The 21,080-nt window shown below is 37.9% G+C and overlaps 1 protein-coding gene across 4 annotated transcripts in view; it reads left to right on the forward strand.

Annotated features, from left to right (window-relative positions):
* SPAST (spastin) overlaps window positions 1-21,080 on the forward strand; it is a 37,329-nt gene that overhangs the window by 5,925 nt on the left and 10,324 nt on the right. For 2 of the 4 annotated variants that reach the window (XM_074168044.1, XM_074168045.1), the window contains exons 4-11: window positions 6,522-6,617; window positions 13,425-13,612; window positions 14,643-14,776; window positions 15,099-15,192; window positions 17,725-17,799; window positions 19,063-19,134; window positions 19,668-19,743; window positions 20,273-20,364. In XM_074168044.1, the coding sequence (XP_074024145.1) occupies window positions 6,522-6,617; window positions 13,425-13,612; window positions 14,643-14,776; window positions 15,099-15,192; window positions 17,725-17,799; window positions 19,063-19,134; window positions 19,668-19,743; window positions 20,273-20,364 (827 nt within the window). The remainder of the gene's footprint in view (window positions 1-6,521; window positions 6,618-13,424; window positions 13,613-14,642; window positions 14,777-15,098; window positions 15,193-17,724; window positions 17,800-19,062; window positions 19,135-19,667; window positions 19,744-20,272; window positions 20,365-21,080) is intronic. The other 2 variants (XM_074168046.1, XM_074168047.1) reach the window with 1 other exon arrangement.

Here is a 21,080-nt window from a genome sequence, read left to right on the forward strand (position 1 = left end):
AACTTCATGTAATGCATTCTTCTAAAATACTGCTTTGATTTTTAAGGTGAAGGAGTCATTGTCTGTGTAAAGTCTCTTAAGCTTAGTTTTTAGTTGAGAGTAAGTAATAACTTTTTCAATGCTGTTGATGGATTTTGGAATTGGAATCTCATCATCCGCTTCCCTATCCCATAAGAAATTGGTGTAAAAAGTAACTGAGAAGTCTTTATATCATGGCATGCTTGACTCAAACTGAGGAAGTCTTGACTAACTCTTGTTGGAGTTAGTTTAGGATTTCTGTGTTAGAACTGTAGTAAAACTTATAATACATTGCTGCTCATGAATGCTAAGTGTGCCATCTGTACGTGTAACTACTTCATGTTGTGTTAATTCTGCCGTCACTTATATAACAATTTTCCTGATTATTGGTATGTACTGTAATAATAATTCTTTAGCATTATGTAGGCCATAAGGTTGTGAAATCCCGATTCTTATTATTTTTATCTAGTAATGTTCTATTTTAAGACTAGTAGGTAAGACCACTTCTTTTCAGAAGCATAGTGTTGTATTGTTTTAGCTTTATCAAAATCAAGTGTTGTATATAAGCTCTTAATGGACAGAGTAAAACAGACAGGATTGGAAATGGCATCTTGACTGTGCATGATAAACAAAGAGTCCCCCCCCATCAAGCAACAAACCCACAGCTTTGTGTAGTACATCCTCTAAACTGAGAATTTTGGAAATGCTTTCAGTTCAGGCAGTAAAATGAAAGTAAAGGTTGGGGTTTTTTATTTTTGTTTTTTAATTGCTCTTTAAGGGAGAGCTAACAAATGTACTTGAGTTTAACTTGTGTGTCTGCAGCTTTAATCTTGCACTGTGCTGTTCTGAGTTATACTAGCTCCCTCTCCTTGGAGCATATAGAGCAGACAGGAAAACTTACATTCTTTTCTCCTCTTACCATTTGTGATTCTGTGGTCCTAAGGGGGGATTGACAGGGAAGTCGTGACAACCGCAAGAAAGTGAATTCCTTTTGTTTCCCTTGAGTTCCTGGTGTCCTTAGTTCTTTTTTTGGGGGGAAAAAAAAAAAAAGCAAAGGGAACATTGGGTGAAAGAAGCTTCCAGCTTCTATGCTTTGTTATGGGTGCTTGTCAGTAAGTGATTACATGCTAACAGTCTTTGATAAGGTATGGCTTGTTGCTTACATCCCAATTGCAAGTAACTAGGATTTCTTGAAAAACTTTGCTGTTCTTTGAACTTTGACGTAGCAATGTTTGTATTTTGTGGGTAGTGTTTCATCCTTGCTTTTGTTATTGTAGCAGCACTTGCAATATTGGTAAGTTGTTTACTTGCTGTGCTCTGGTTGAAAGCATAAAAAGGGTGAACATTGCAAAAAAACCTGAAGTTGAAGTCAAGCTGGTACATTTATTTCTACTACCAGAATGTGTGATCATGTGCTATTTATATGCATCATTCAGAGTGCAGATTGAAAGGTGAACAGATAGAATAGTGGTTATTGTGTAAGTTGATGTCAAATATGATTTTATTCTATTTGTACTTTGAAATTATTGGAAGTTTAGTACTATATTCTACTTAGGTTCTTGCTCAGTTTGCACTAAGGATCTGCATCAAAAAAATGCACCTGAGAGCAAAATCTGGATAGAAAGGAGCAAGTAAAGTCATTTGCCCTTTTGGGAAGGAAAAAGATGTTGTTTGGAGAGATGTTCCAATGGATTTAAACTTGATCAAAGTTGATCATTATCCATCTATTTGAGTAATATTTGTTATACCATCTAACCAACTTTCAGGTATTGACAGCATCTGCTTTTATTACTTTATATGTAATTTTACATGGATTTTGTGGAAATTTAAGAATATATAGAGTTGACTTGCATGTGCAATTCTAAACATAGCCTTTAGCCTGTAACTTAGAGTAACGGATATTTTCAAGTTTTAAAGTGGTGTAGAGATGCTTTTGTAGTTGAACTAAACCTGAGGTTCTTGAAGCTCTTGAGGTTCAAAAAAGTGATTTATTTTTTTTCCCTTTGAATCTAACTCTTAAGACCGTTTCTCCATTTCTTAAGAGAGAGTAGGCAAGTCCCTTATTGTGTTAGCTGGCAGGATAAAACAGACTTAAAGTAACAGTAACATATTTCATCCTGCTTGCTAGACAGAGATGTGATTACAGACTGCATATTGACACCACTGATGGGAGTGTGTTGTCTGATCACACCCATGTGTCATCACAGCACTGATGCCTTTTAATGTTAGACCAAGAGCATGTAGCTACTTCATTGGATGATGGCTTTACTATGTTGAGCCCTGTTTTCATCTTGACTCTATATTCCGTTTAAAGCTGTACTTCAGCCTGAAAACTGAAGTTACTCCACAGCACCTCAAGGTGACTGGTTGGCGGCCGGTCATCAGTAGTGTCCCTCAGGGCTCAGTTTTGGGGCCAGTCTTGTTCAATATCTTCATTGATGATCTAGACAAGGGGATTGAATGCACCCTCAGTAAGTTTGCGGATGACACCAAGCCAGGTCGGAGTGTTGATCTGCTTGAGGGTCGGAAGGCTTTACGGAGGGATCTGGACAGGTTGGATCAATGGGCCAAGGCCAATGGGATGAGGTTTAATAAGGCCAAGTGCCGGGTCCTGCATTTTGGTCACAACAACCCCAAGCAATGCTACAGGCTTGGGGCTGAGTGGCTGGAAAGCTGCCCGGCAGAAAAGGACCTGGGGGTGTTAGTGGACAGCCGGCTTAACATGAGCCAGCAGTGTGCCCAGGTGGCCAAGAAGGCCAACGGCATCCTGGCCTGTATCAGGAATAGCGTGGCCAGCAGGAGCAGGGAAGTCATCATGCCTCTGTACTCGGCACTGGTGAGGCCTCACCTCGAGTACTGTGTTCAGTTTTGGGCCCCTCACTACAGGAAAGACATTGAAGTGCTGGAGCGTGTCCAGAGGAGAGCCACCAAGCTGGTGAGGGGTCTGGAGAACAAGTCATATGAGGAGAGGCTGAGGGAACTGGGCATGTTTAGTTTGGAAAAGAGGAGGCTGAGGGGGGACCTCGTTGCCCTCTACAACTACCTGAAAGGAAACTGTAGAGAGGCAGGGGTTGGCCTCTTCTCCCAAGGGAATAATGACAGGACCAGAGGAAATGGTATGAAGCTGCGGCAAGGGAGGTTTAGATTAGATATTAGGAAGAATTACTTTACTGAAAGAGTGGTCAGGCACTGGCACAGCCTGCCCAGGGAGGTGGTGGAGTCACCATCCCTGGAAGTATTTAAGAAACGTGTAGACATGGCTCTTCAGGGCATGCTCTAGTGCTGGGGATTGTTGGTTTGTGGTGGGGTGTTGTGTGTGAGATTATGGGTGTGGGGTTTAGTTGGTGGGCGCTGCTTTTTTTTTTTTTTTTCTTTTTTTTTCTGGTGTGGGGTTTTTTTTTGTTGTTGTTGTTGTTGGGGTTTTTTTTGTTTTGTTTTGTTTTTGTGTGGGTTTGTGTGTGTGGTTTTTTTTCTTTTTTTTTTTTTTTTTTTTTTTTAATGTGGTTGGACTCGATGATCTCAAAGGTCCCTTCCAACCACTAAGATTCTGTGATTCTGTGACTTGACCACTTTGGCAGTCCAGTGACAATATTGAGTTCTGCTAGCTGTCAGGAGACTTCAGGTTATACCATTTGAATTGGTGGTGGCTCCTGTTTTTGACACAGTTTAGGGTGTGTTAGCGGTGTAGTTATTTAGATGTGTGGATATATCTTGCCCTGATGGTCATAGACCTGATCTCCCCTGGATGACTGATCACCCATGTTAGAATCATTATATTTGATATATTTAGAATCATAGGAGGATATTTGTTTTCTAAAACAGATACATAATACTCAGCAGTTTGCCGTTCCTAAAGGCAGATAACTACTATGTCCACTCCAACACTATTCAATTCTAGCACTATGCATTTGTTACACCAATTTCTGTAGGGTGACAGATTTCTATCAGCACAAGTGCCTTTCTGTGTAATATGTGTAGCTTCAGTATTTTGGTTGAAGGACACATGGTACATAACTCAAATATCATTCATCAGTATCCTCTTTGACAATAATTCTGCCGTATAGATACGGACTTCAATGACACCTTTTGGGATTCTTCTGGGATTCTTCCACTTTCTTGGAGGTGATGATGATTTTGCTTCAGGCTTGTAGCGCAGGGTAATGTTTGTTTGGTTTTTTTTTAATTAGAAATGAACTAGGAACTCAAGGTCTAGTGTTGCCTAAATAAGACAATGGCTGCAGTGGTGTTTATTTGTTAGGTTTATGTCAATGTTGTATCATCAAGGAGAAATAATGAATGAGATTCTGTAAACTTTTTTTCCCCCCCCCAATGTCTGGAGGCATAGGGAGAAAGCATTCAAATGGAAGGTGATGAGAGTGTCCTGTTAATTCCCTGGAATAGTATTTAATAGCTCAGTTTATTTTCATTATTCCAGAGGGCTCTACATATACACTGTCTCTGAAGAAAAGTGGTGTATTTGCTTTATGTAATTTTATGTGCAATATTAAAATTACATATTAAAATGCAAGGTGATGTGAACTGAAACTGGACAACAGTTGGATTAAGTTTTTGTGTTGCAGTTTTGGAGTTCCTGAACGTGTGGAACTTGCTGAGCCATTGATGATTGTGGTAAAACCCCAGTCTCAGACGGTAGTGTTGAAGCAAATGGCATTTTCTGAATTCCTGCCCAAGCCAATTTATTTTGTTGTGGTCACTCACTAGAAAGTTTTGTGGTTTTTTTTTTTTTTTTGTAAAGTTCAGAAATGTTCTCCAAAACTTAAATGATTACCTAATATCTTACTGAGTCTGTTAATACTGATGTTGTTTCCTGAGCTTCTCTATGTACTTTCCATTCAGATCGCACACGCTGGGTGGGGGGGGGGCTGTTCAGCTTTCTCCTTCAGTAGTGCTGTGCCCACCACAATAGTACACTGGGCTTGTGGTCAGTAATACTAAAAGGACTTTTCTTAGACTTCTTTAGAAGGAGGTTTCTTAGAGTAACTTCTTGCATGTTATACAAAGCTTGTGGTTGTTTGTGGGCTGTTCTTTGTGACTAACATTTTGTTGTTTTACTGTACCCGACTATTCAATGCTTTCAATTTAAAACAAAGTAAACCCTGGGTGCACATACTAATCTTGAACTTTAGCTTTTCATATGTGCCTGTGGCTACTAAGTTTGTACTCTAAACCACGTCTTGCTCAGTCTGGATATTATTATTAAGCCATCACTTAAACTATTGAGTCTAAAGTCACTTTTCAGGGAAGCTAAGTGGCGAGTGGTCAGGAGCAGGCAGAAGAAGAAAGGAATGAAGCAGAAAGATTGGAAAAAAGATCTGTAATAGACAAAGAAACAGAGGGAGGGAGGTGTTTAGGCTTGTTGGTTGTATGATCTGCAAACTCTGAATGACAATTCTCCCTCCAGTCAGTGCATTTATGATCTTGGCCATGCACATTTTCAATAGAATTTGGCTTTTTTGCAGTATGTGCTTTCATGTTGCTCCTCTACTTGTCCATCTGTTTCCTGCAGCTTCTTGGCACTGTTACCTCTTGAGGGAGGGGAGAAAAAAGAAACGGGGGCGGTGGTGTAGGAGTGTGACAATATATGCGTTGTATACTTACAATACATGTTTTGCTTTTACAAAAAAGGTGTGTGTGTGTGTGAAATAAAGGTGGGAGAGGCTGTAAAGTGCCCCAGAAGTAAGGCCTAGAGGCTTTTAACTGCAGTGGGAAAAGCAGGAATGGTAGGTGAGCTGCGGAGAGCAAATAGTCTGAGACTTAATTGTTGCTTTGTGTCATTTGCAGCCTTACACCTCTTTGACTAACGCTTTGGCTAGTTTATCACGACGTCTTAATTTCTTTCTCCTTAATCTTTAACCTTATAAATCTTGTATTCAGATGTTTCCGAAGTTAATCCTCTTAAAGAACAGTTTGCATGAGAATTTTATTGACTTAAGCTCAAGGCAATTGTATTTCTAAACAGAGATCTTGAAAGACATCATCGTAATGTATTATGTGGTGCTTTGCTTGAACGGTCGAGGTTTCTGTAAAATCTTGACTGGCTGTTACTACTTAAGTGAAACATTTAATATGCAGGAAAGTGATAACTCCTTGCAGTTGGTCGAAAGTGACACCTTGAGGGGGACTTTTAGAAATGGTTTGTCAACACAAATATTTAGTAGATAAAGTTGAATTTATCCTGACCATTGCTTTTGGGAAGTAACTACAATCACTTAACTGGAAAGATCGTTGTAATTAACTCAGCCCTAAATGGCTAGTTTTAAAGCTATTTTCAGTCATGCTTATACTGACAGAATTTTCTTAAAAATTTGCTAAACATGTAGAACAGATAGAAATACTCCTTTTATCTTTAACCCTGTATTGAGTATAACAAAGCCAAACTTGACATTTGTGTATTCAACATACATAAATTTTCTTGGTTCATTTTTATTTTTTGTTTGTTTATTTTGTCCTTTTTCCTCCCTCCCCCTCTGTCTACTATGTAGAGAAGCTGCAGGCAGTTTTGCAAATTTCCAAGCCGCAAACGGAGGTCTATAATGACAGTACTAACCTGGCATGCCGCAATGGACATCTCCAGTCAGGTGGGTTTGGTTTTACCAGCGCCTATTGAGGGGATGTCTCTCAGTTTCTGGTGTATTACAGGGAAAAATATGCAATGCTGTGTTCTGGCCCCACCAACTTTAAAAAAGAATTGTTTTATATTTCTGTTTTTAAAGTCTTTATATAAAATACATTCCATCCTTTCTATGACTCTGACAACACTTTGGTTTTGTAGTATTCAGTTCTCTCCTACGATGACTGTCCTAGGATGCAAAACTATTTACTAAGACAACGTTTTAGAAGATATTTCTCCTGTTATATTCTTAAAGGAATTAAATTAAACCTGTTTTAGAAAGTGTCCAAGTCAGCGTAGGATATGTAGGTTATATATTGTGCCTACATAAGTAGCTCTTCCTTTATGATATTGTGAGAGTGAATGTGCATTTGCATTCAGCTGCTGTAAATTCCAGGGGTTTTTACTCTGAGAAAGTGATACACAATTAAAACAGGAGGAAAAAAACCAGCTCTTGCTTTTTGTCAAAGGTTCCTTTTATCCTTTCCCAGAAGTCTGCACCAGGGATACTAAAATACCAGAAGTAAACTTGTTTGTCTGTATGCAGGGAGTAAAGTTACAGTGAGACTTGTGAATTGTCTTCAGGGAATGCTTTAAGGGAGTGGTAAGCTGTTGTCACAACTGTGATCTCAACTGATAATTCGTACAGTAGACTACAATGAAGTTAAGTAAAATAGAGACCTACAAGCAGTGGAATTCATAAAGCTTGTCTACTGAGTCAAAAGCACTATTCAGTTTTTAAAGTAACTAAACTTGAAAGTTAGTGTAAACATGCTTTTTTTTAGCTCCATTTCTAGTTCTGAAGTCATCTTACTGTTTGGTTTTATTCTTTCTAATGTATGAGAAAGTAAAGTCGTGGAACTATGTCATGTTAGAGACCGCTGGATTACTGCATGGGTGGTATTTTTGTGAACTGCATTTGTCAAAAAGATGAGTTAAAATGGCTCTTCAGTATAAGTTCCTATGTAGATTGAGCTTGAGAACTCTACGTTAAATGACCCAGTACAACCCTTGTCTTTTTACCTGCTTGGCTGCAGACTGAATGAAAAAATACACGCATATACACACAAAAATTGGTAACTTGCTCCATCTGATTCAATATGAACAGCTTTTTCTTTAAACTCTTTCATTTATATATGTTTTTGTTCCTCTTTCTCGACGTGTCTTGGAATTGGGTGCTGCAGGAGAAGGTTAGACTGAACTTCCACTCTTGAAACTGTAAATTTGCTTAAGTCTGTTATAACAAAGCATAGAATGTCCATTGGCAGCTACTGGAAATGAAGAAACGCTTTGCCAGTTCTGTAGCAGGTGTTTTTATTTGCAGAAGTTCCTGTGACAGGAGGTGGTCACTGTTGGTAAACTTGTGGAAATGGTATTAGTTGATTTACCCATTTGGAGTCATATTCCTGGTGATTTACAGAAGATGGATGACAGAACCACTTCTGCAAAATTGTAGGAGGAAAGGGCAGGGAAACAACTGCAAAGGGCCGCGGTCTTCTGGGGATGATTTTTTCTGAGAGAGTGTCTTCGACTTTCTGAAAAGGAATGTGGGCTAATGGAGAAACTTTCATTTACCAGGCTCAGTGGGATCTGAGAAGAGACAGAAGGACTACAGAGGAGGTCATAAAAAAGAGTTAGGTACCAGGCATCTACTGATTACTTTGAACAAGACTTCATGAGGCTTGTTCCATTTCTATTTGCATTTACATTGCCAAAGGTAAACTCTAGATTCATAACGTGGAAGTTAGAGGTTTACCTGAAGTAGTGAACTTCTCCTGCAGCTGTGGCGTCCCTGATAGTATCAGGAAAGTCAGCCCATTCACTGGTGTCTGAATTTCTTAATTGGCTGGTGTCTACGCTCACATGCTCACTCTCTCACGCTCTCTCTGTCTCTCTTTTTAGGGGGCGGGGGGAGTCTTGTTTGCAAGAACATGTCAGTGCTACACTTTCTTCTTAAAAGTACTTCCCTTATACATGTTGTAATAAAGACAGTATTTTCACATGGACAGCTGTCACAAAGTAGGTGACATTCTTGGGAAACTGTACAAAATCAGCTTACAGCCTACTTGAGAGAAGAGGACTGCTGTTACTGGAAATAGAGTGCAGAGGTACTGAGCCACAAGGGTCTGGCATAAGCCACATTTTTCTCTCTACATAAACTATTACCTGTGCTTTTGCCTAATCAGGCTGGGCTTTTTAGAAGTCCAGGCTTTTATGAAGTGATCATTCATAGTTTTAACATCAAGAAAGTGCCTTTTTGCCCATTCTTTGGTCAAAAAGTGCTTTGCTTTCTTTCATTTGCCTTTAAAGGCCAAAGTCTTTAAAAGATCTTGTTGCTTCTTAATTCTGTCTGATAGTCTGTTGTCACAGCTATACTGTGCATTTTTTAGATTTCCAAATGTCAGTGATTTGAGATTCTTCCTTCTTTCAAGGTACTGTTTGTGTCAGCCTTTCAGTCCAATTTACCTATCCCTGTCCTCCTCATTCATAATTTCCTAACTTACCTGAATAGATGGAGATTTTTCTTGAAAATTTATCTGATAGATTTATAATGAGATTTTATAAGACCTTGTTACAGCAGTATCACCTGCCTTTCAGTTACAGTTGTGTAGTGGCGTTTTTTGTTTTTAAACTAGTTTGGGAAGGAGATTATGCTGATCTTGCCAAAGGCAGTGTCTGTGAGTTTTATGAACTTACTTACTGGGCGTACAATACTGATAGCGTTACAGTAATTTCAGTGTACCATTTTACACTTAACATGTAAATCTCAGCATGCTATATGATCAGAGAAAGCACTGTGCAAGTAGCTAGTATTTTATCTCATTTTCCACTTGGATGGATTTGCTGCCATATTTTTAATAGTAGGCATATATTGGCAATGTTTTTCAAGTTGCAAAAATTCTATTCTTAATATTGAAGTTTTTTAAGGAGTTTCCCAAGTAGAAGAACAAGTAGCAGTAAGATCATTTTTAAAACCATAATTTGGCAACAGTACATCTTTGACTGACATGGCTCTGTCGATTCAGAAAGGAGAACAACTGATCTGTGTAGCTGTGCTATCACTCAAAACATGGAACTTGTCCTTCTTAGTTGAAGCTTTCTGTTAGGTTGCTTTTATTACTTAAATCTACCTATTTGAAAAATCTGAATATAAGCTTTGAAGCAATTACTATTTTGGGGGCTATCGTGAATGCTGATCCTGAATAACTATCAGTCTTGCTATTGCTGCATGTGTTTTTCTATGCAATATTTGCAGAAAATGTATAGCTAAGCAGTTTACAGTTTGGTTTTGTTTTTTTTTTTTAAATACGTACATAAAGTTACAGACTACAGACAGAATTCTAGACTGGTGATTCATTTTTTTTTCCAACCTGAGGTCCACAGACCACATATAATAACTTCTCATAATCACTTTATGTCAGTTATCAACAGGCTTATGTAAAGAATTTCTGAGTAATTTTTAAGGTTTCACAACTAAAGTCTGGAAACTGTTCTGCAATACTGGAAATGCTGCTGTTACTTTTAATTTAAACTTTTTTTTTGATCCTTAACAAGTTATAAAACAGCAGAAAGTTGTTTATTAACATATCCTTAACCTGTTTTAGATGCATAAGGGAAAATACAATTTATTTGCTCTTTAGAAATACAAAGCATGCTTTTATCTTTATTACATAAATAAGCTAGAGCTGCGTGTTTCCCAGATTGTTTCTATGTTTCCAGGTGTAGTATGATCAAGCTTCTCTTAAAGTTGTTCAAACATATCCTTGCTTCACTTTATCTTTAAAAACAGTGAAATATAATAAATGCATTTTTAACATTTCTTTCTGTAAGGGAGTCTGAAATGGGGCGCCTGTGTCTGCAGCTTATACCAATTTAATCAATAAAAAAACCTCAGACAAAATTTTGCTCCTTGTTTGTTGTGTATATATTTGGATATCAGATTAAAACTGCAGGGATGCTTTCAGGACTGGATAGTTATTATTTCTGTATGATATAGTGGCGTTAGCTTGGAGCTTTAAAGTAAATTATTCTGTCCAGTCAAGAATTAGAGAGTAAAATCAAAATGATCAAGCCCCTATTAATGGGCCTGTAAATATATATGAGGTAGACAATTGAATTGTTCAGTGTTTCAAATACACTTGAAAAGATGCCACAGTCTCTCTTTGTGATTAGAACATATTCTAGGCACTTCCTTACAGTTTTATACAGAATGATGAAACATTTGGCAAAAGGCTGATGGAGATACTACAAAGGCTTTAAGGCCACTTGCAGCATATTTTCAGTCTTTCAGCAGATGACAAATACAAATGGGTAAGAAATGTGTTCTGGGGTTTTTGCTTTTGTTACAGCAAAATATGTATTTTACGTAATGAAGCAGTAGGGGCTATCAGTCTGACATACATGTGGTCTCAAACACTTCATGCTTTAGAAGTAGGTGAACTTTAGATGAAACTGTAATGTGAACTGTAATTCTGAAAAGTTTGATGACATTTTTATTTATTTCTCAAATGAAAATTCTTATGTAAAATGAAGTTTCCCTCTGGAGTTGACCCTGAACAACTATGTTAAATGAGCAAATTCATCAGTGCTTCCTTCTGTGCTACCCATCAGGACTGACCACAGAACATAGGTAAACTTAGTGGTCTTGATTCCTGGAGGTACAGCTAGAGTAAATAGTAATTTGTATTTAAACCTTTCTCTTTTTCCTTCCCCTCCTGTATTTCCAGCTTCCTGAAATACTCCTTACCTGTGCAATTTTACGATGCTCAAAATTGCAATGCGTGTGTATCGTTCTCAATAGATGGGGAAGTGTGATAACTGAGCAACACGATAGGGTGAAGGAGATGGAGAACGACTCCTTTAGCTTTTTGAAGCCTTCCCATGTTGACTTTAAGCCAGCTGTGCAAATGAGGTTGAAGGAAAAAAAAAAACAAACAAAGCGAACAACCAAACTGCGTACCACCTTTTGATTAAATTGGACCGAAGTGTTGAGTAGCTGCTTTTTGAATTTGAAAGTTACTAAGTATGCCTAATTATGAAGAATTTTTGAGTTGGAAATTCCTGCCCAGGAATGACTAAGTAAATTTAACCAGCTCTGGATCTGCATGTGATTTAGTCAGTAGCCAGTTTTGGGTTGGGTTTTTTTTTTGTTGTTGTTGTTTTGTTTGTTTTTAACAACAAATGTCTTACAGGTAGATGTAGTTAATTATATTCTTTGTTTCCTTGGTTTTTGCATATTGATACATCTGCATTTTTATGATGGCCCCTGCAGAGTTTCTGTGACTCTAAAAGGGTAGATTTGTGACTGAAGAAAGGCTTTAGAAGCTTGTTAGCCAAGTAGTTCAGCAGGTTGTGTAAAGATTTGTAGTATGCAAGATTTTTATGTTTAAAGAGGCTGAGAACATGGTAGTAATTAATTAATCCTTCCATGATACTGTTTCACTGAAGTATTCTTACTTGAATTTTTTAAACACAACATTCAGAATTATGAGGCTGTCTACTTAAAGTATTTTTCACTGAAATGCAATATTAAAAATTCTTCACAGAGTCGTTAACTGCCTTAAAAATCAGAATTCTTTGGCCCATTGCTTAAGACTAACAAGACAAATTGAGTTGCAGGTTTCTAAAATCCTGGTGAAGAAACCTGTAACTGAAATCTTGAGCTTCCTTACCTCTGATGCTGTATTTCTCTTAAGTAATCAAAAAGCTCCTTCATCCTTTTAAAAGGATATAAAATAATGCAGTATTTACAGCTTTCATTGCAGAAAACAGTACTGTACTAGACAGCTTGCAGTACTGTATTCTCACCACAAAAAAAACCCAATCTGATGCTGTGCTGTAATCATTAACCAGCCTGACCAACCTGCGTGCTTGCTTTAGGACTTTCTTACCTCTTAGTCTCTGTTTTGATGGTTTACACTCGCTATTTCTGTGCCAAGGAACCTTATTTTATCATGTATCCCATAAGGAGAGTGTAGAAATCAAGTGCTATTTCACTTACTCTGGATGAAAATGGCCAGTTGTAGTTCAGTCACCTGTGGCCAAGTTATATCTATCACCAGATTTCAGACCTTCCCGCTCCATCATGGAGGTCAATTAGAGCAAGTATGAATGGAATGTGTGGTGGTGGTTGAATTCACTGATAGAGTATTTTAAGACTTAATTTTAAATGCTTTAGAGGTGTCCATTCAGAATTTACTTACCCCTTGAGATTCCTGAAGTGAAACAAAGTTGTAAGAAAAAGCGCCTGATACCTGCTTGCAGGTAGAACTATTTTAGTTTTGCCAAATTGAAGAGCCTTAGTGAAGCTTCTGTGTGGAAGGTGCTGGATCGTGTTAGCTAGCATCCAAGGTAGCTAGCTTGCTGACATCAGTTAAGGAAGGAATGCTCTGAATCTAATGGCTTGAAATGTAGGGATTATTGTAATGATTATTTTTAGGAGTTCTTGGGAAGAAAAATCTTCTGGGTAGTGTTCTGTCATCTTCTGTCTTAAGGAATAGATGGTGGTCTTCCCTTGTAACAGCACTTAGCTATCTCCAGCTTTTCTGAGATGGCTAGCTAGTCTTGGTTTTGAGATGTCCTCAAAATTCAAAACTTAACTTTTAGGAGAAAGCTGCAGTTAACATCCCCTTAAAAGTACTAACCCTCTTTAAAAACTCATATTATTCTCCTATAATACCGTATTATAAGTGTCAACAATACTATCTTCAAGTTAGAATTGATGGTAAAAGTATGGCTGCTGAAAATGTTCTCATAACACTGGTTTTCTTTATAGAAAGTGGAGCAGTTCCAAAAAAGAAGGATCCGTTAACGCACACAAGTAATTCCCTTCCTCGTTCAAAAACTGTTGCAAAAACTGGATCTACAGGCCTTTCAGGTCACCATAGAACTCCTAGCTACAGTGGGATATCATCATCTTCTGCGTCCAGACCAGCACTTAATCCTGTAGCTTCAACTCACAAGGTATGCTGGCGATAAATATAGCAGTATACACTTGGAAAATCAATGTAAATTCCAGAACAAACTGGATTTACTGCCTTTATTTCAGTATCGTAGTAGCAAAGAGCTTCAAACCTCAAATTTTTTGGCCAAGCCTCTTGAGCTAGGCTGCAGAGTGGATTTTAGAAATCGGGGGGTATTGTGTGGCTGCATGGGCAAATGGATTTTAATTGTAATCACAGTAAAAAATGATAATGCTTGTTTTGAAAATTGCATGGGAAACAGGGGAAAGCTTATCTAGGAGAAAAACAAATATTACTCCCAGTATGTAAAAGATGGAGAAAAAACCCTTTTACTCCAGAACAACAGATTTTCCCCCAATATGTTCCTTCTCTTCCAAAGCATGATGCACAGGTTGTAATGCATCCACGTTGAAAAGTGAATTATGGTTAGATTGTAACTTAAATACAAAAGTAAGTCCTATACTAATAAGACAGAAAAGTGCTGCATTTCTTTTGACCCATCTCTTTCCCTTCCATCCTTATCTCCCCCACTGCTACTCACAGAGTAAAATAGAACAAAGAGCAGAGTGGACGGAACATAAATGTGGTTAAGCATTACTGCTGCTATAACATGAAGGCTTTTGAGTGGCCTGTTATAAAAGTATGACAGCAGTAGAAATTCTTGCTTATAGGTATGGAGAAACTGAAACAGCTTGTGATGCTCTATTTCTAGTGTATGCTGGGGAAAAATCGCATAGTTAAATATAATGACTTTTATAAAAAAGCCAAAAAACATACCCAACAACAAAAAAACCTTTAAAAAACAAAGCAAAACAAAAATACCGTCACCACTGTAGCCTGAGATGTTCTACTTGTGGCTGAATATGATAGTATGGTTGGTAGGAAAATACAGCATCAGAATATCTGGTATTTGTTAGTGTGTTAGGTTTTACTGGAGCAAATGAAAGGTAGAAGTAATTTTGTTAACAGTATGCTTTAAAAGTATAAAATTGGGGTTTTTTGTTTTGTTTCTTTTTCCTCCCCCTCTCCAGGCTGCTCCTAAAAATAGCAGAACAAATAAGCCTTCTACTCCTACCACTGCTCCTCGAAAAAAGAAAGACTTGAAGATATTTAGAAATGTGGACAGTAATCTTGCTAACCTCATCCTGAATGAAATTGTTGATAGGTAAGTCTGAAGAAAAGTAGGCTTTTCAATGCAGAAAACCAGTTTTTCATTCAGTACAGTCTTGTACCCTTGGAATGAAAATTAGTACTTCTCGTTTATTGTGGGTTTTTGTGGGTTGTTTTGGTGGATTTTTCTGTTTCTGTTTGGCAAAAGGATGAAAATTCAAATCAGAAATGCTTATCATCTTAAATGCATAGCAATGCGAGTTGTAAATTTCCTCAGAAGGGTTCTGTATAAATAGTCAAATGCATTAAATTAGTCAGCTGCAGCTGAAAAAGAGTATCTCATTGTTAGACTAATTAGTATTCCATTTCTTTGTTAGTGGTCCAGCTGTCAAATTTGATGATATCGCAGGGCAGGAACTGGCTAAACAAGCTTTGCAAGAAATTGTTATTCTTCCTTCGCTTAGACCTGAGGTAAGCGACTGGGTTTTGTTATTACTCTGTGACAGAATCAAGGAGATGTATTGTGCTTCACATGTGAAGTGGTGATTCTTAAATCCTGTCTTTGCTGGTTATGATTGCTATCGATAGCTGTCCTGGAAAAGGAGAATGAAGAATTTATGTGTTAAAATACTACCATGAAATTCCTTGTCTTCGGGTTAGGTAGTGTTGGAGAAAAGTGGCTGAGGCAATAGCTTAAACACTAAAGCAAAACAAAAAGAAACCCATCAAAGCACAAACCCCTAAAAAATCAAACCAAAGAAAACAAAAAAAAAAACCTCAAAATTTGTGGGGCTGACTCTTCCAGATAGCCATAGATGTGTGTCCAACCCTGTATGGACATGTAAAGGACAAAGCCCAGAATTGGAAGAGTGAAACAGATTCAATTTGTATAGGTAAACTAAGTTATGACACTATCTGATTTGAAAAATACTAAATTGGTATTGTCATGTTCTCTGTGGATGTTGGTTAGACATTCTGAATAGTCTATTCACAGCAGGAGAGGATGCAAAGAAGTGTGGCAGTGAACAAGCAAATACACTGAGGTGTATAACAGTTGAGGCCAGATTTCCTTTTTACTTGGCTGAGTAGAAATTGGTCATTTAGGCTTTTATTTATTTCTTATTTATTTGTTTAGGAGGTGGTACCTCAACTACTGTGACTGCCTGGATTCAGATCTGGTCTACACACTACTGAACTTTTCTGAGCCACTTCTTTAAAAAAAAATTAAATTGGTCATTTTCTAAACCTGGACCCTGGCAGAAATTGCACACAATGATTTACTGCAGTGCTGATTATTCAAGTAAAATTGCTGTTTCTTCTTTTTTGCTTGCTTGTGGGTTTCTTTTTGTCACATTGACAGGTGTCTGGAGTTGCTCTGTGGTCTTCCTCTTTCTTTTAATGCAGTTTCTGGTTTTGAAGCATAGTGGGTAAGAAACCCTAAACCTGGCATAGCATCACAGGAATACTAGGCCTGATGAAAACAAAGCTTTGGCATCAAATGATCTGGTATTCTTATGCAGAAGGAAAACGTCATTGTATTGTCTCTTATTACAGTGCTTTAGTATGTCAAGTTGGTTGTTCAGCAACACTAGTACAATGAGGTGGGTGGGAATGACTTTGAGATGTGAGGCTTGGAATAGTTACGACTCTTTTCCAATAATAGCTGATATATTCAAGATGGTGTTTTTCATATTACTGTAGCTAGCAGTGGGCCTGACCTTGGTGTAGGTTGAGAATATAACAAAGGACAGAATCCTGTCAATTTTTAAGCTTTCCTTGGAGGAAAAGAGGTTGGTATTCTTCCTTGTAAATTAACTTGGTAGATGTAGCAACTATAGGACAATATTTAGTCAATTAAATACTACTTCAGTTTTAAACTTAATGAAGTTTTGAAGTCAAATTCATATTTAAACACACCAATTGATGGTATTTTTGTAGGAGAGAGCGAGCATTGAGGTGAATGAATAGAAAACACTGGCTAGAGATATGACTGCAACCATTCCATCAGTATGATGCTAATAGAACAGTAGCAATTAGTTCACACCATGTTTAGTATGATTAGTCTGCTAATACAACTCTCAAAGCTCAGTGTGTCTCAGTGATAAATGGCAGTTGTGGCTGAACTGTGGTCAATCATCTTGAAAACGCTATACTGGTAATGGAGCCATTTCTCATCACGGATACTGTGGGAAGGAGTGCCGGCTGACAATGGTGTTATATATAAAGTGACTCCCTGTTATTCCTTTTGTTTGTTTGTTGGAATTATTGGAAGCTGGAATGGGAGGTGCATGTGAGGCCAAAAACAGAACTCTGGAACTCTTGAGGTAGTAAAGACATATGCTGGGGAAAACAGGCTGCAGGATTAACTAGAAGAGATGTACTCTGATGAGAACTTGTAGATTTGCCTGTTGTGATGCTGCATATGGTGTGTCCAATTTTGTAGTGTGGGAAAGATGAATCCAATGCAAAGTGAGAGGGAGGAGATTATTATCAGTAGCATTTAGAGAGAGTAGGTGGTTGTTAAGTAGTATTTTAAATAGTTTTGGTCAAAGCTTATGTCTTCTCAAGTTTTGTTTAATAGAAAAAAAAAAAAGAGAGGAAGATGAAGTGATTCTTCCATATGGAGTTAGTAGGACCATTGCTTTAACTCCTATATACGCGTGTATTTCTCCCCTTTTTAAATGGAATTGATGCTTTAAACTTGTTAGGCTGGTCTGTCTTGAGGAATGTATTACTGTCTTTTGTACTCGTTTCACAGTGCCTTTATGCACAGAATGATTATAATGCAATTTAATTGTTGTGTGGGAAGCCATAGTGATGTGCATGAGGTCAAGTTAGTAATAGAACATAGTTCTCTTAAAACCTGTACTGTTGTAGCACTGCTACTGTTGCTACCAGGGCCAGCCAGTGAGCCATTTCTTACTCTTAAACCATTTTCTTAGGGAAGTAAGTCAACATTTTCTTTAAGTCTTTGAAGTTAACTTAAGATTATGTACTTTTCAGTTATTTACAGGACTTAGAGCTCCTGCACGTGGATTATTGCTGTTTGGCCCACCAGGAAATGGGAAGACAATGTTGGTGAGAAAACTATTTCATGCATGAGTTGGTGGGCTTAAAATGTAATCATGAGGGGTGTCTTCCAGTTTGGGTGTTATAGTAATAAAACTGTACATTCTTCTTGGATATGTAGTATGGTGTCCATTTAATACAAGAATGCAAAGTTGTTCTTAACTGGGGATTTTATGGGGGAGGGAATTGCTAAATTGGTCTCTATTTAAAATAATTTTCTTCAATATCACAAATAATATTTTGAAACTTAAACTAGCAAGTCTGAGTTTCATTTTCAGAGAGAGTAAAAGTAACATGGTTAGTTGTTTGTATAGAGCAGTGATTAATCACAAATGGTCTGCTCTCCACTAGAATATATTAGAAGTGCAATTTGGAAATGGGGAAGGAGCACAGTAGCAAGAAGGGGGTTGTGGTTGTCTGACTTCCACACTGCTATGCAAGGAGCATAAGTGCTGTGGAACTGTCTGGCTGCTGCTTGTTTTCTCAGCCTGATGTGCTGGGTTCAGGGAACGGGAGGGAAATGGCTGTGGATCAGCCAGGGAGCGTCCCATGTCCTGATGCAGCTGAGCCGGGCACATCCTCCTGCATCACGTGGCGTGGCTGCAGCTGCACACTCCCTTTGCTGATACTGAAACTGGATCAGCTCTGAAGTGCAGGAGTGTGAATGCTGAGCAGCTCATGTTGACTAATCTGTTATGTTCTACATATTGGAACATAATTGCTAAAATTAAAGTGTATAACCAGGGAATCATAATTTCTTGAATATGGTGAACCTATTAAAGAAGAGGTTACTCTGTGTGAGCATTCTGGCTAAACTGATTTTTTTTTTTCCTAGCTTTACTCTGAAAACAGTTTTTCTACAGATAGGGTATGGAGGGGAAAAAAAACTGCCATAATTTTTTATGTGATTTGATCCAACCATTACCCTAAATTACTACCATAAATTAGTTAAAACTGTTTGAGATGTCTAGCAGGATACATTGAAAGGAGCTGGAGACTTGTATTCTTCAGTAAGCAAGTCGTGGTTGGCTATGGAGATGATGTGATTAGAGAAGTCTAAGGGAGTCTGGAAATTTCTCTAGTCATTAGACCACTCATCTGTTCTTATTTGTAAGTGGCCTGTAGAGAAGTTTTCTGTAGCATCTGCAAGGCGTTTTCTTTGAAGGAATAGGGGTTTTCAAAATCGTCAATCAGGACACGAGTGCTAGCTGCAGAAGCAGAGAGGTATTCAATGTGATGTTTTAAAAAGTACTTTTTCCCCCCCTCTTCTAGGCCAAAGCTGTTGCTGCAGAATCAAATGCTACTTTCTTTAATATAAGTGCAGCGAGCCTAACTTCCAAATACGTAAGTAGCAGATGTAAATTATATTGATCTGAAAACAGACACGTGCTGTAATTATTGGGGCTTAATAAGGCCAGAGACTTCTGATGAACCCTTGGTGAACTGTTAGCCTATAGTGATCATAAAGTTCTTAAAAAATGACATGTGAAGTAAAAAAAAAATTTGCACTTGTGATAACTCAATGTCAAAGGCTTTAGCAGTTCAGGATGACCCTGGCTGTCATATAGATGAGTGGTTGTGAGGTTTTTTCTTCTTTAAAAAGTAAATAAAGTGGGTCCTAGCTCCCTTTCACTATGATAATTTAAGCACCAAAATCTTGCGACAACTCAATTGTGATCGCAAGTGAACTTGCAATGTGTCTTTTAAGACGTAAATAATACTGTCATATGTAATACTGAACTAGTGATAATCCCAGTGTGTATGAGTGGACTGAGTGGGGTTGGTTATCAGCAAGATTTTCTGTTGTCCTTATGTTAGCTCTCTTGTAATAAACGTTTTCTAAACCCCCTCCAAAAATAAGTTTGTTGTTGTTTTAGGTGGGTGAAGGCGAGAAACTGGTGCGTGCTTTATTTGCAGTAGCCAGAGAACTTCAGCCTTCTATAATTTTTATTGGTAAGACCTTAAATGTTGTTGACTTTTGTGCATTTGCTTAAATGTTTCTCTTAAATATTAAATTGGAATAATCGTGTAAACTTCTTCGGGTAATTCTGCAGTGTAGAGCAAACGTCTTGGTTATGACCAGCTGGCTAATCAGTAATTTCATAGCGAGTATGTTAGATTGCTGTTGTGTTAATTGGTGTTAATAGTGGGAAGAAATGCCCTCAAAAACACAAATACTGTACTACCTTTATAGACTAAGTCCATTTATGTATTAAACTTCAAAGATGAAATTGGGTTTTGCTTGTCCTGAGTTGCAGTTTATCATCAGCAGGATTTTTTTTTCTCTCATCTGTGCTTGGTGTTACATATTCACAGGGCAACACGTTATACAAGCTTTTAAACTTTATTAGGATCTGTCTGTCTCCTAAGGAGTAAAGATCTGATATCTCTGACTGGAGCCCTGTATTAGCAAAACAACTTAGGCAAGTATGAAGACTTTAATGTTGTATGTTTAATTAAGATGTATTTCTTTGTTTTTCAGATGAAGTTGATAGCCTTTTGTGTGAAAGACGAGAAGGTGAACATGATGCTAGTAGGCGTCTAAAAACAGAATTTTTAATAGAATTTGATGGTGTAAGTACTTAGTCTTGGGTATTGTTTGATTTAGTCGAATTGGCTAATGTAGTGGGTGCCAGTACAAACTACAGATGAAGCACAAATAGGATTTAGCTGCTGGGCCTTAGCTTAGTCCCCCTCCCCACCCCTGCACCTTGCTTGGCAAACAGCTTTTTTCTGTTGCTGTTAATTTTTCACCTGCTTACTGTAGTATTCTGGAAAATTCAGTCTGGGGTGAAAGGTAGCAATCTGGGGATGAGCTGAAATAACGGGTTGAAGGACTGTGGACAGACAAGAAAGGATAACAAATGGAAATAATAAAGGAGCTGTGGGAACAAATGTTCTTAGAGGGCAAGAGAGGCACTTGAGGGTTAGGCAGAGTGGAATCCTTGTTTGCATGTTTTGGTGAAGCATGTCATTCTGGCAAAGTAAAAGAAGATATAATGGCTTTTAAGTAGTACCTTTTTGGTTTTTACAGGATATGTGTCACAAAAGCATGCACTGTCAAGGTGTAAGGTGAGACTTGAGGGATGAGGGTTTCAAACGGACTAGTTCAGATAATGGGTATACAGCGCTCTGACACATCAGAAGGATTAATTTCTGTGTTGGTATGCTTTTCATTGAACTATAAGTTTTTTCTTGGCATCATGACCTAGAGATGACAGGCTACACTAAGAATATATTTAATAGCACATATCTAATACCCAGGGAAAAGAACTGGGTTTCATAGTTGA

The sequence above is a fragment of the Numenius arquata genome, chromosome 2 (assembly GCF_964106895.1).
Source record: "Numenius arquata chromosome 2, bNumArq3.hap1.1, whole genome shotgun sequence".
NCBI lineage: Eukaryota > Metazoa > Chordata > Aves > Charadriiformes > Scolopacidae > Numenius > Numenius arquata.